This window comes from Peromyscus leucopus, chromosome 9 (assembly GCF_004664715.2).
Source record: "Peromyscus leucopus breed LL Stock chromosome 9, UCI_PerLeu_2.1, whole genome shotgun sequence".
NCBI classification, from domain to species: domain Eukaryota; kingdom Metazoa; phylum Chordata; class Mammalia; order Rodentia; family Cricetidae; genus Peromyscus; species Peromyscus leucopus.
In genome coordinates, this window is record NC_051070.1 from 5553298 (window position 1) to 5568825 (window position 15528).

Consider the following 15528-nt stretch of genomic DNA (forward strand, 5'->3'; position numbering starts at 1 on the left):
TCTATCTGGTTTATTTCATTTAATATGATATTCTCCACTTCACTTTTACTGCAAATGACAAGATTTCATTTTTTCTTTATGACTCCATTGTATATAAATACTATAGCTTTTCTACTTACTAACTTTAGGCAGAGTTTCTCTGTGTCCCAGCAGCCACTCCCAAATAATCAGACTGAGTCTTTTTATTAATTATAAATGCTCAGTTGACAGCTTAGGCTTGTCACCAGCTGACTCTTACATTTTAAATTAACCCATATTTCGTATTACCCTCTGCCATGAGGTGGTACCTTCCTTTAACGTGGCACATTAATCTTCTCTCTGCATCTGCTCTCAACTCTCCCGACTACACTCTTCTTCCCAGCATCCTCTATGTCTTGCTGTCCTGCCTATACCTCCTGCCTAGCTACTGGCCAGTCAGCTCTTGAATTAAACCAATCAGAAGGTACCTTGGTAAAGACACATTTTCATGGTGTACAAAAGGATTATTCCATAACATTTCCCCCTTTTTGTCTACTTAAAAAAGATTATAACTTTAACATAGTAAAACTATATATAACAAAAACAGTTATTGTGTAAGAATTACAGTTACAATATCCAGTCCAGACACAGAATCTGCCAGCTCTGATTGTACCAAGAGGTGAGTGTCTCCTCTCCCAGACCAAGAATCCTGTCTCTAGAACCCAGGCCCTAGGGGCAAAACCCATGCCCCCTATCCGCACCTATCACTGTCCCAGGTGCAGGCCAGCAGCCATCCTGTCCTGTGGGCAGTCATCCCTACCAGTACCCCCCATCTGACCAGACCCTGCAATATACAAGACCTACTTTCTGCCCCAAACCCTCCCAGCCCCCTTTGACCTCACCATCTCCCTGAGACACAGAATCCACCAGCTCTGATTGGACCAAGAGCTCCTATTGAACCAAGAATAGCCCCCCGAGACACAGACACAGCCAGCACCAAGTGGACCAAGAGCAACTCCCTCAGACATAGACACCTCTTGCACCTACTGGAGGAAGAGATGGGTAGACATCAGTGCAGAAATACAAAGAAGAACATAAAGAGCAATATGACACCACTAGAACCTAGTGGTTCTACAACAGCAAAACCTGAACATCACATTGTAGAACAGAAGAAAACGACTTTAAAAATAACTTTATGAAGATGATAGAGGCCTTTAAAGATGAAATGAAAAATTCCCTTAAAGAAATTGAAGAAAAGACAAACAAAAAATTGGAAGAAATCAATAAATCTCTTAAAGCCAAGAAAACCAAGAAAAGGCAATTAAACAGGTGAAGGAAACAGAGCAAAACCTGAAAATTGAAATAGAAACAATGAAGAAAACAAAAGCAGAGGGAATGCTGGAAATAGAAAATCTGAGTAAACGAATGGGAACTACAGATGCAAGCATAACCAATGTAATACAAGAGATGGAAGAGAGGATCTCTGGCATGAAGGATACAATAGAGGAAATAGATTTGTCAGTCAAAGATAACACTAAAATCAAAAAAGTCATAACATAAAAAGTCCAAGAAATCTGGGACACCATGAAAAGCCCAAACCTAAGAATTATAGGGATAGAAGAAAGAGAAGAATACCAACTCAAAAGCACAGAAAATATATTCAACAAATAGAAAATTTTCCTAACTTAAGGAAATATCTATGAAGATACAAGCAGCTTATAGAACACCAAATAGACTAGACTGCCCCAAAAAGTCCCCTCACCACATAATAAACAACTAAACATACAGAATAAAGATAGAACATTGCTGGGCGGTAGTGACGCACGCCTTTAATCCCAGCACTCAGGAGGCAGAGCCAGGCAGATGTCTGTGAGTTCGAGGCCAGCCTGGTCTCCAAAGCGAGTTGTTCCAGGAAAGGCACAAAGCTACACAGAGAAACCCTGTCTCAAAAAACCAAAAAAAAAAAAAAAGAATATTAAGAGCAGCAAAGGAAAAAGGCCAAGTCACTTATGAAGGCAGACACATCAGAATAACACTCAACTTCTCAATGGAGCCAGAAGGCCCTAGACAGACATAATGCAGACACTAAGAGACCATGGATGCCAGCTCAGACTACTATACCCAGCAAAACTTTCGATCACTATAGACAAGTGCATAAAATATTCCAAGACAAAACCAGATGTAAACAATACCTATCTACAAATACAGCCCTACAGAAAGCACTAGAAGGAAAACTCCAAACTAAGGAAGTTAGATAACTCCACAGCAGCAAATCCCAAAGAAGGGAAATACACACACACTACCACCAAAAGATAACAGGAATCAACAATCCTTGGTCATTGATATCCCTTAATATCAAGGGACTCAAATCGCCTATAAAAAGATACAGGATAATGTGGTGATATATTATGTACCCTAATAAACTTCCATGAGGATCAGAGAACAGAGCCAGCCACTAAAATTAGATATAGAGGCTAGACAGTGGTGGCACACACCCTTAATCTTATCACTTGGGAGGCAGAGATCTGTCTGGATCTATGTGAGTTCAAGGCCACACTGGAAACAGAGCCAAGCAGTGGTGGTGCTCACCTTTAATCCCAGTACTGGGAAGAACACATGCCTTTAATCCCAGGAGGGGAAGTGATGGCAGGGCAGAGAAAGGTATAAAAGGCATGAGGAAACAGGAACTAAGGCCGTTCAGCTGAGAACCTTTCAGGGGAAGACTCAGGATTTCAGTCAGAGGATTCATGGAGTTGGTGAGATAATAGATGGTGGCTGTGACTTCTCTGATCTTTCAGCTTTTATCCTAATATCTGTACTGGGATTTTTTTTTATTATAAAACCATCTAAGATTCAAACAACAGGCTAACAGAATGGGTATGAAAACAGGATCCATCCTTCTGCTGCATACAAGAAACACACCTCAAAACAGATACTACCTCAGAGTATAAGGCTGGGAAAAGACTTTCCAGTCAAATGGACTTAAGAAGCAAGCTGGTCTTTGAAGAAAGAAATTGAAGGAGATATTAAAAAATGGAAAGATCTCCCATGCTCATGGATAGGTAAAATCAACATAATAAAAATGGCAGTCTTACTAAAAGCAATGTACAGATTCAATGTACTCCCCATCAAAATCCCAACAGAATTCTTCACAGACCTCGAAAGAATAATAATCAACTTCTTATGGAAAAACAAAAAACCCAGGATAGCCAAAACAATCCTGTACAATAAAGCAACCTCTGGAGACATCACCATCCCGGACTTCAAGCTCTACTATAGAGCTATAGTAATAAAAACAGCTTGGTACTGGCATAAAAACTGACATGTGGACCAATGGAATCAAATTGAAGACCCTGACATTAATCAGCACACCTGTGAATACCTGATTTTTGACAAAAAAACAAAAAAAACAAGACCATACAATGAAAAAAAGAAAGCATCTTCAACAAATGGTGCTGACATAACTGGATGTCAACATGTAGAAGATTGTAAATAGATCCGTATCTATTACCATGCACAAAACTTAAGTCCAAGTGGATCAAAGACCTGAACATAAATCCAGTTATACTAAACTTAATAGAAAAGAAAGTAGGAAGCACCCTTGAACGCATTGGCACCGGAGACCACTTCTTAAATATAACACCAGTAGCACAGACACTGAGAGCAAAAATCAATAAATGGAACCTCTTGAAACTGAGAAGCTTCTGTAAGGCAAAGGACATGGTCAGTAAGACAAAATGACAGCCTACAGAATGGGAAAAGATCTTCACCAACCCCACATCTGACAGAAGGCTGATTTCCAAAATACATAAACAACTCAAACTAGACATCAAAATACCAAACAATCCAATTAAAAAGTGGGCTACAGAGCTAAACAGAATTCTCAACAGAAGAATCTCAAATGGCTGTTCAACATCCTTAGTCACCAGAGAAATGCAAATCAAAATGATTCTGAGATGCCATCTTACACCTGTCAGAATCGCTAAGATCAAAAACACTGATGACAGCTTATATTGGAGAGGATGTGGAGCAAGGGGAACAATCCTCCACTGCTAGTGGGAGTGCAAACTTGTATAGCCACTTTGGAAATTAGTATGGTGGTTTCTCAGAAAATTGGGGATCAACCTACCTCAAGACCCAATGAAACCACTCTTAGGCATATACCCAAAGTATGCTCAATCATACCACAAGGAAACTTGCTCAACTATGTTCATAGCAGCATTGTTGGTAATAGCCAGGACCTGGAAACAACCTAGATGCCCCTCAACCAAAGAATGGATAAAGAAAATGTGGCACATTCCTCAGCAGTTAAAAAAAAAAAATGACATCATGAAATTTACAGGCAAATGGATGGAACTAGAAAGTATCTTCCTGAGTGAGGCAACCCAGACTCAGAAAGACAAACATGGTATATACTCATCAGTACATTCTAGATTCTAGAAGTAAAGCAAAGGATAACCATACTACAACCCACATCTCTAGAGAAGCTAGGTAAACAAGGAGAACCTTAGGAGGGACGCATGGATAGCCCAGGGGAGGGGAAATAGATGAGATCTCCTGAGTAAACTGGGGGTGAAGGGGCGGGAAAAGAGGGTAGGGGTGGGGGGATGGGAGAATGAAGGAGTAGGATGATGGGGCTAGAACAGGGGCAGAGTGGGAGAGCAATGATGGAGATATCTTGATAAAGGGAGACATCATGGGGATAGGGAGAAACCTAGTACAAGAGAAGTTCCCAGGAATCCATAGGGATGACCCCAGCTTAGACTACTAACAGTGGTAGAGGGGTGCCTGAGCTGGCCTACCCAAGTGATCAGATTGGTGAATGCCCTGTCATCATAGAGCCTTCATCCAGTAACTGATAGAAACAGATGCAGAGAGCCATGGCCAAGTACTAGGCCAAGCTCTGAAGTCCAGTCAGAGAGAGAGAAGAGGGAGTCTATGAGCAAGGGGCATCAAGACCATGATGGGGAAACTTACAGATACAACCAAACCAAACTAGTCGGAACTCATGAACTTTGTACTGACAGTGTGGAGCCTACATGGGACTGGAATGGGTCCTCTGCATTGGGTGAGACAGTTGTGTAGCTTGATCTGTTTGAAAGGCCCCTGGCAGTGAGAATAGGATCCATCCCTGGGTGCATGAACTAGCTTTTTGGAGCCCATTGCCTATGGTGGGACACCTTGCACAACCTTAATGCAGGGGAAAGAGCTTGGACCTGCCTCAGCTGAATGTGCTGGGCTTTGCTGACTCCCCATGGGAGGCCTTACCTTGTGGTGGAGGGGATGGGAGGTGGGCTGGGAGGAAGGCTAGTGGGGTAGGAGGAGAGGGATAAAGGAGGGGATCTTCTGTGGTTGGTGTGTGCAATGAATAAAAACTGTCTTAATTAAAAAGGGGTGGGGGAGAAAACAACATCCAGTCCACTTGCATTTTGAAAAAAAAATAGAGAAAATACTCTATTATCTATCTTAACTTTGTGAGTTTGAAGTTTGGTACCTAATTTACTTCTTATCATAACTAAGGAAGCCGGGCGGTGGTGGCGCACGCCTTTAATCCCAGCACTCGGGAGGCAGAGCCAGGCGGATCTCTGTGAGTTCGAGGCCAGCCTGGGCTACCAAGTGAGCTCCAGGAAAGGCGCAAAGCTACACAGAGAAACCCTGTCTCGAAAAAAAAACCAAAAAAAAAAAAAATCATAACTAAGGAAAACTCTAAGTTTAAATATTTAGTCTTTGACTCCATCAAAGACCCAGAAGGGTGAAATGTTACCTAATGACAGGGACATTTGGCTGCCTGGTCAGTCACCCAAAGTTCTTCTAAAATGTTGGGGCAACCTGCAGGCCGAGTATATCTGACAGACATTTCTGAGAAGCAGGGAATTTTGAAGGACTGACCTACCTTGTTTTGTCAAAGTTTGGCGGTTGCTTTTTTTTTTTATACTGCTGGTTCAGTTTGGACAGTATACTGTCAGCAATTGAGGCAAGGGCAGTTTCTCTGACCAAATGGCTCCACCCTTCTTCTTCCTATCATTCTCAGTTTGGCTCTCCTGATTAACTCTATCCTGTTCAGCTATTGGCCAGTCATCTTCCTTATTAAACCAATCACAGCAACAAATCTTCACAATGTACAAAAGGATTATTCTGCTGCAATTAAGCAAGCCAAGCTTAACATACGGAGATATTTCAAATTTGTTGAATTTTTATGATATATTTCAAGTCTAAATGACAACTTGATTCAGTCTCTTGCATATTAATTTTTTTCGATAGGATCTTCCCAACAATATGATTTATCAAGTTGCCATTAAGTCTCTTCCTCAAGACTGGCTGTGGTGTGAAACCTGGTGTGATGATGAATCTAAACAAAGAGCCAAAACAATTGATCTGGTGAGTGTCTGTATTTTCATTTATTCATGTATATTCATGTATATAAGCATATACAAAAGTGTTCAAATTTAAATATGTTGTTTTACAAATGAAATGGCACACACATATTATTCCTGCACTTGTTCTTTTGTTTAGTCTCTTAGGAATTAAGTAAAAAGCTGTGTGCAGAGGTCCCCAAGACTCCCCTCAGCTTTGCTGATTTGTAAAGAAAGAAATAAAGATAACCCATGGCGAAGTTCAACAGAGAGTGCAAATGGAACATATGAGACCTAGGGACACAATGCAAAGAGCACAGAAGGAGAGAACTATGTGCTAATGACAAAGAAAACGTTTTCAATCAATTAGTAAACTAGAGATAGAGATGTCTGTCCAGTTCAGGAGGCATTTAGAATACCAAATAGACAAGACCAAAGGAGAACTTCTCCATAGTATATTATAGTTAAAAACCCTACATATTCATAATGAAGTACATGGAAAGCTGCAAAATATAAAGGCAGACCCATCAGAATAAAAGAAAATTTCTCAGCAAATACTTTAAAAACCATGAAGGCTTAGAACAATGTATTTCAAACTCTGAAAGACCACAGCTGCCAAGCCAGAAGACCAAATCCATCAAAACTGAAGGAAGAAGAAAAATGTTTCTGCTACCCCTCTACTAAATAGTCTAGTACAGAGGAAGGTAAACAGGAGTGTGGGAACACAGCCTGAATTCTGAAGTCCTCCTTCATGGTAGAAGTTGGTGATGTGTCTATGTCCATGTGTAAGGGTCTTCAGTTTTAGATGCATGGCCTTTCTCCTAGCAGTAGCTGCACACAGAGAAAGGAGGGTGGCATGAATTTGAGCTTTCCCTCAAACACTTAAAAATTAATCAACGTGGGGTGAGAGAGGTGGTTAAGTGGTTAAGACAGGGCAGAAATAATCTACATTTTTGTCAAAATATCACAGTGGTCTCTAGCCCAGGTGCTAATGCTGTTCCTTTCTGAAAGCTCTTAAGCTGGTCCCACACAGCCCATGTACCATCAGCACTACTGTCTTCCAAGATCCCCCCAGGATAGCCCAGTAAGTCACACTCACGGTGTTCAACCACTTTTCTAGTCCAAAGTGCCAAAGTGTGTTAACACTTCCTCCAAAAAATGTATGGGTTAGGCCTGTCAGAGGAATAACCCACTCCCTCATACCAACTTCTGTCTTATTTATTTTCAGTTGCTGTGATAAGATATCATGACCAAGGTAACTGTCTTAGGGTTTCTATTGCTGTGAAGGGAGACCATGACCATAGCAACTCTTATAAAGGAAAATATTTAATTGGGGTAGCTCACTTACAGTTCAGAGGTTCAGTTCACTATCATCATGGTGGGACAAGGCAGTATGCAGGCAGAAATGGTGCTGGAGAAGTAGCTGAGAGCCCTACTTCTTGCAGGCAACAGGAAGTGGACTGTGCCACATTGAGTGAAGCTTGAGTAAAAGAGATCTTGAAGCCCACCCCCACTGTGACACATCTTCCAACAAGGCCACACCTTATACTGCCACTCTTTCAGGATTATGGGGGCCAGTTACATTCAAACTACCACAGTAATTTACTGAGGAAAATACTTACTGAAGGCTTACAGTTCTGGAGGGTTAGAGTCCGTGATCATCATGGAAGGGAGTGTGGCTGCAGTCAGCCAAGCATGGCATTGAAGCAGTAGCTGAGAGCTCACTCCAGTGCACAGGCACGAGGCAGAGGGAGCGAACTGGAAATGACGTGGGCTTCTGAAACTGGAATGCACACCCCCAGTGACACACCTCCTCCAACAAGGCCATACCTAAGCTTTCCAAATGGTTCCACAGACTAGGAACCAAGCATTGGGATATATGAACCTACGGGGGCCATTTTCATTCAGACTACTACAGCAGCTTAACAGAGAGTAAAGCTCCTCTGTAGAGGAGGCACCTTAGAAAACTTGAATGGGTCATGGAGAGGGCCATGTCCTGGTATGCAGGTTGAACCAACCACAAGGGGTCCCCTGCCTCCTCTCAGTTTCTGTCACATCCTCACTTAGAGCTCCCAGGCAAGGGTGAGAGATAACACGGAGCCAGAACTCTGTCTGGCATCCCTGGCCTCCAGCAAGGGCATTCTCTGAACTGCTGCTTTGGGCCTGTCTCGCCAGTTTCTAGTTCCTGTTCTCCTCTGTATTAAAGTTGTAATACTTTAAGCACATGGTTGTGTCCCTGACATCTGAGCCCAGAGTTACCTTGTCTCCCAGTCATTGCAGTCCCTACTGAAAGGATTCAGACAAGACTCACAGTGCAGTATAGGTGATGTGTGTGATTGCAGAGTAAAGCAGAGCGGTACATCTTCATGAGGCAAGAGTAGATTATTGCCAGAGAAGCTACTGCCCCAGTCCGCATACTGAGCATGTTCTGCACATTTTTATACTCTGTAGACAATTTTAGACCTTTTGTTCTGTGCAGGTCTGTTAGAGCAGAAGAGGATGCAGTGATATGATGCATGCCAGAGAAGGGCGAGTCTTTGTTCTTTCACCAGAAAGTTTCCTGGTGTGCTCACTTCTCAAACTTCTGACCAGTAATTAAATTTGTATTCGAGTCCTGGGTTTCACAGGCTGTTGACTGTAAAGGAGTGGGCAGGGCAGGTCCAGTGTCCTCCAGTCTTGCTAATGTCTAGTCACTCAATGAACAGTGGGGCTATGCTTTTCATAATTTGTATCATATTACATCAGCCCTGGAAACATACTAAGGGTCTCAAGTATTTCCTTTATTTTTCCTGAAATGTGGTCATTTTGTTCTGTTTTACTAACAAATTTTGTTTGAACTTTCAGTGCAATAATCCCAAAACAAAAGAACCCAAACTAGAAGCTGCAGCAAGGATTGTCCCAGAATGGGTCGAATATGATACAGAAATACGAAAATTATTAGATCATCTTGAAAATAAGAAAAATGCAAGTAAGTGATCGCCCTACATGTGAGCTGTGTGTTGTGTTAATAAGATCAGGATAAGTTAAAGACTCTTAGTGAAGTCATGAAAGAACTGTTACTATTTCATTAGGAAAGTATATGATATGATTAAGAATTTCATTTTGGGGGCTAGTGAGATGGCCCAGCAAGTAAGTGTTCTGGCTGCTCTTGCAGAGAACTCAGTCCATTTCCCAGCACCCACATGGTGGTTCACAACCATCTGTAACTCCAGTTCAGAGGATCTGATGCCTTCATTGAACTTCATAAACACCAAGCATGGTGTACATACCTATATATGCAGGCAAAATATACATAAAAATGAAATAGTAAATCTAATCAAAATTTTAAATTTTGAAAAAAATTTAGAGAATTTCATCTTATTTAAGCTAAGTTCACAAATTTTTTATTAAAATGTGTATTAATTGTATCTATTGGGAGCTTTCTCTTAAACATTTAAGCACATTTAAGACAGAGAATATAGCTTTAATTCCAATCTTTATATAAATGAGTAGTATAAGATGATTTTAGGAAACATATGTTTACTAAAACACAGAGGTTAAAAATGGAGGAATTTTGATCTCTAAGATTGTACTGAATTTCCCAAATGTGAAAGCCCAAGCAAGCCCCTAAAAGCTCCCAAAGAACATCATCTCCTACCTTGAGACTTGCCGTTCATAACAGGCTTCCCTCGTTCCTGGTCCTAGTATCTTTAGTGATGAGTTGAATGTTTTTGATTTGATTTTCTTCATTTCTCATGTTTTAAAAGTTGCCATTATCTTGACATTTCTTCACTGAACATAATCATTCAGCAAATATGTTTGTCTTCCTAGGAATTTATCCAAGATACCCAATGTTTGCTGTATAGTTGTTTATAATACTTTTTTATTATTTTTATTTAGTCTTCTCTTATACAATACATCCCAAATACAACCTTCCCTCTTTACCACTCTTCTCAGTTCTTGCCCCCTACCTCCCCTTTCTCCAGATCCACTCCTCCTCCATTTCCCTTCAAAACTGAGCAGGCCTCCCCAGGATATCAACCAAACATGGCCTAACAAGTTAGAAAAAGACTAGGCACAAACCCTCATATCAAGGCTGGACAAGGAACGCAGTAGGAGGAAATGGGTCCCTCTAGGCAAAATAGAGGCAGACCCCACTCCCACTGTTAGGAGTCCCACAAAAACTCCAACGTAAACAAACTTAACATCTACGCAGAGGGCCTAGCTCTGACCCATGCAAGCTCTGTAATTGCTGCTTCAGTCTCTGTGAGCCCTCAGGAGCCCTGCTTAGTTGATCCTGTGGACTGTGTTCTTCCAGTGTCCTTGACTCCTCTGGCTCCTACAATCCTTCTTCTCCTTCTTCCATGGCATTCTCTGAACTCTGCCTAATGATTGGCAGTAGGTCTCTGCATCTGTTCCCATCAGCTGCCAGAGGAAGCCTCTCTGGTGATTATTGGGCTAGGCAACGATTTATGAGTATAGCAGAATATCATTAGGAATCATTTCATTGACTTTTTGTTTTATTTTTGCCAGTCATGTTTAGTTCTACCCTAGGTCTGTGGGCTGTCCAGCTTCTGGTTCCTGGCCATTTAGGCAGTATCAGACATGGGCTCTATCTTGTTGCATGGGCCTCAAGTTAGACCAGTCGTTGGTTGGCCACTCCCACAAGTTCTGTGCTATCATTGCCCCAGCACATCTTGAAGACAGGACAGGTCATCAGATGTTTTGTAGTTGGGTTGATGTCCCAGTCCCACCACTGGAAACCTAGCCTGATGACAGAAAATGGCCTGTTCAGGCTCCATATCCTCCACTACTAGGGGTCCTCACTCGGGTCATCCTCATAGATTTCAGGAAGTTCCCACTGCACTGGGTTTCCACATTGTCCCCAAATGTCCTGTATTCCAGTACTCTCTCCTTCCATTCCTGCCTCCCCCACCTGATCCCTCCTGTTCCTATCCCTGCCCACCCCTAGTTACCCACAAGATCTATTCTATTTCCCCTTCCCAAGGAGATTGATGCACACCCCCTTGAACCCTCCTCATCACTTAGCCTCTCTGGTCTGTGGACTGTAGCACGGGTGTCCTTTACTTAACATCTAATATCCACTTACAAGTGAGGACACACCATGTTTGTCTTTCTGGATCTGGATTACCTCACTCAGGATGATTGTTTAGTTCCATCCATCTGCCTGCAGATTTCATGATGTCATTTTTTAACCTTTTTTATTGATTCTTTAGGAATTTCACTTGCACCCCAATCCTGCTCATTTCCCAGTCCCTCCATATCTGCGCCTCACCCCCATAGCTTCTCCCCAAAAGAAAATTTTTAAAATATTAATTAAAAACAACAAAAAAAGAACCCACTTCGCTCTTCCATCTTGTCTGCCTTTCCATCACCTCTTCATTTGTCTTAATGGCATTGGGAGCTGCGGTGTGTCACACAGTACACCCTTTTGTCCACCCAGCCTTACTTGCAACTGTTTGTTGCTATGAGTTGTTACGCTGGTTCAAGGCCTCTGGCCCTGGCACACCATCAGTACAGGACCCTCACCACAACTCCTCTCAGATGTCCTGCTGTTGCCCGAGTCATGGAGACCCTGTGCTTAGGTTCCATAGGACCAGTCCCTTCACTCTGCTGCTCATAGATGGGGAGATACTGGGGTGGGCCGACTCAAAGCCCTGGATGTAGGTCTGGGTGGTAACTGATTTGTCAGTCTGGGCAACTGAGACTGCTTGTCCCAGGTGAGGGGGGAGCCAGCTCTACACCCATGCAATTGGGTGAGCTTTCCCATGCCTGTGGTGAGTGATAGGGCCTTCTCTCCAAAGTTCAGGGCTAGTTCTCCTGCTGCGGTGGCCAGCAAGGAGCAAGGCCAGCTCTCCTGCTGTGGTGGCCAGCTCTCCCAGGACCAGCCAAGGGGAGTGCTGGCTCAGCACAGCCCTCAGATTCCAACACACCTGGTTCCCATGGCCCCCTGTAGTAACTTGGACCATGGAGACCAACACAGACCCTAACTGCAGCAGGACCACAGACCCAGATATGGCTCTATGCAGCAGCTCAGGCCTGAATGACACCTTGGCCCTGGGTGGCAGCTCAGGCTACTCAGATCAGCATGACCCAGCAACAGCACAGTCCCCAGACACCAACATGGCCATAGGTGGCAGCCATGTGGCCTTTTGGTGGCAACACAGGCCACAGACTTCAACACAGACAGACCCTGGCTACAGGAGGACTATGGACCTTGACATGGTCCTTGGCGGAAGCCTAGGCCCAGATGTCACCATAGCCCCAGTGGCAGCATGGCCCTCGGACACCAACATAGCCCTGTGTGGCTGCCAAGACCACAGGCATCCACATGCCCTTCGATGGTAACAGCTACAGAGATTAACACAGACCCTGGCTGCAGTGGGACCACAGACCAAGACATGGCCCTCAGCTGTAGCTCTTGGGCAGCAGATATCACCATGGCCCCAAGGTGGCAGCACAGGCCACTCAGATTAGCGTGGCCTCAGTGGCAACATGGCCCTTGGACACCAATATGGCCATGGGTGGCAGCCCAGGTCCAGACCTCAGGCATCCACCATGGCCATTGGTGGTAGCCAGAGCAATGAACATCAGCACAGACCCTGGTTGCAGTAGGGCCATGGACCCATACATGGCCCTTAGCTGCAGCTTGGGGCCTGGATGTCACTATGGCACTGGGTAGCACCTGTATCAGCCTGTTTCCACTCACTGCCTTTGCTTCAGTTCCGCCTCTTTCCACAGCACATGAAAAGGTCCGCTTCGCTTCCTCCCCCATTTCTCCACCATGTATTTGCTCATCATAATGGCATCTACAGTTGGCCTATGGGTGTCTTCCATCCACCTGGGCTGTGAGGATTCAGGCAGGACTGAGGCTGTCGTCAGCCAGCCTGGGCTATGAGCGATGTCATTTTTTTTTAATAGCTGAGTAATACTGTGGTGTGAAAATGTACCACATTTTCTTTATTCATTCTTTTGGATATTCTAGGTTATTTCCAGTTTCTGGCTATTATGAACAAACCTGCTATGAATATAGTTGAGCAAGTGTCCTTGTAGTATAATGGACTATCCTTTGGGTATACACCCAGGAGTCTAGCCAGGTCTTGAGGTAGATGGATTCCCAGTTTTCTAAGGAACCGCCGTTTTGATTTCCATAGTGGCTGTACAAGTTTGCATTCCCACCAGCAATGGAGGAGTGTTCTTATTCCACCTCCTTGCCAGCATGAGCTATCACTTGTGTTATTGATCTTAGCCATTCTGACAGGTGAAAGAAAATTTAAGAGTCGTTTTGATTTTCATTTCTCTGATGGCTAGAGATATTGAACCTTTATTTCTTTAAGTGTTTCTTGGTCATTTAAGTTTCCTCTGTTGAAAATTCTCTTTTTAAATCTGTACCCCAGTTTTTAATTGAATTATTTGGTTTGTTATCTGGTTTCTTGAGTTCATTGTATATTTTGGATGCTAGTACTCTATTGGATGTGGAGTTGGTGAAAATACTTTCCATTCCATAGACTGCCATTTTGTCCTGTTGATGGTGTCCTTTGCCTTACAGAAGCTTTCAGTTTGATGAGGTCCCATAATTGTCATTCTTAGGGCCTGCTCTGTTGGTGTTCTTTTCAGGAAGTTGTCTCCTGTGCCAATGTGATGAAGATTATTTCCCACTTTCTCTTCTATCAGGTTCAGTGTATCTGGGTTAATGTTGAGGTCTTTGATTCACTTGGACTTGAGTTTTGTGCAGGGTGATAGATATAGATCTATTTGCATTCTTTTACATGCCGACATCCAGCTAGACCAGTATCATTTGTTGAAGATGCTTTCTTTTTTCCATTGTGTATTTCTGGCTTCTTAATCAAAAATCAGATGTCTATAGGTGTGTGGATTTATGTTCAGATTTTTATTTGATTCTGTTGACCAATGTGTCTGTCTTTATGCCAATAACATGTGGTTTTTATTACTGTAGCTCTGTAATACAGCTTGAAATCAGGGATGGTGATACCTCCAAAAGTTCTTCTATTGTATGATTGTTTTAGCTATCCTGGGATTTTTGTTTTTTCATATTAAGTTGAGTATTGTCCTTTCAAGGTCTGTGAAGATTGTGTTGGAATTTTGATTGGGATGATTTTGAATCTGTAGATTGCTTTTGGTAGTTTGGCCTTTTTACTATGTTAATCCTACTAATCCATGAGCCTGGGAGATCTTTCCACTTTCTGGTATCTTCTTCAATTTCTTTCTTCAAAGACTTGAAGTTCTTATGCAAGCTTTCACCTGCTTGGTTAGAATTACCCCAAGATTTTTTTTTTTTTAGTTGCTCTTGTATCCAGCCATTTTGCTGAAGTTGTTTATAAGTTGAGTTCCCTGGTATTATTTTTGGAGGCACTATCATATCATCTGCAAATAGCAATACATTGGTTTCTTCCTTTCCAATTTTATCCCTGTGATCTCCTTCACTTGTCTTACTGCTCTAGCTAGAAATTCAAGTAGTAAGTATATTGAATAGATATGGAGAGAGTGGGCAGCCTTGTTTTGTTCCTGATTTTAGTGTAATTGACTTGAGTTTTTATCCATTTAATTTGATGTTAGCTATAGATTTGCTATAAATTGCCTTTATTATGTTTAGGTATGTGCCTTGTATCGCTAATCTAATACTTTTCTTTTCTTTTTTTCTTTTAAATTTTATTCATTTACATACCAATCACAGTTCCCCCTGCCTCCCCTCCTCCCACTCCCCCACTCCCACCCCTCCAACCACTCCTCAGAGAGGGTAAGGCCTCCTGCAGGAAGTCAACAAAGTCTAGCACATCCAGTTGAAGCAGGAGCAAGCCCCTCCCCCCAGTATTGAGGCTGAGCAAGGTGTCTCACCATAGGTAATGGGCTCCAAAAAGCCAGCTCATGCACCAGGGATAAATCCTGGTCCCACTGCCAGGGTCCCCTCAAACAGACCAAGCCACATAACTGACACCCTCATTCAGGGGACCTGTTTGGTACCATGCAGGCTCCACAGCTGTCGGTCCAGAGTCCATGAGCTCCCACTAGCTGACATCAGCTTTCTCTGTACATTTCCCCATCATGATCTTGACCCCTCTCCCACTCATACAATCCCTCCTCCCTCTCTTCAACTGGACTCCAGGTCAGTGCCTAGCTGTGGATCTCTGCATCTGCTTCCATCAGTTACTGGATGAAGACTATGATCATAGACAGTTAGGGTAGTCACCAATCTGAT

The 15528-nt window shown here is 42.9% G+C and overlaps 1 protein-coding gene across 5 annotated transcripts in view; it reads left to right on the forward strand.

The window, feature by feature from the left end:
• Nucleotides 1-15528, forward strand: part of Uggt2 (UDP-glucose glycoprotein glucosyltransferase 2) — a 128926-nt gene that overhangs the window by 103499 nt on the left and 9899 nt on the right. For all 5 annotated transcript variants that reach the window (XR_003734424.2, XM_037208321.1, XM_037208320.1 and 2 more), the window contains 2 exons: nucleotides 6220-6336; nucleotides 9156-9279. Coding sequence is in view for 4 of the 5 variants with exons in the window: in XM_037208321.1 (XP_037064216.1) it covers nucleotides 6220-6336; nucleotides 9156-9279 (241 nt within the window). In the remaining variant the exon portion in view is untranslated. The remainder of the gene's footprint in view (nucleotides 1-6219; nucleotides 6337-9155; nucleotides 9280-15528) is intronic.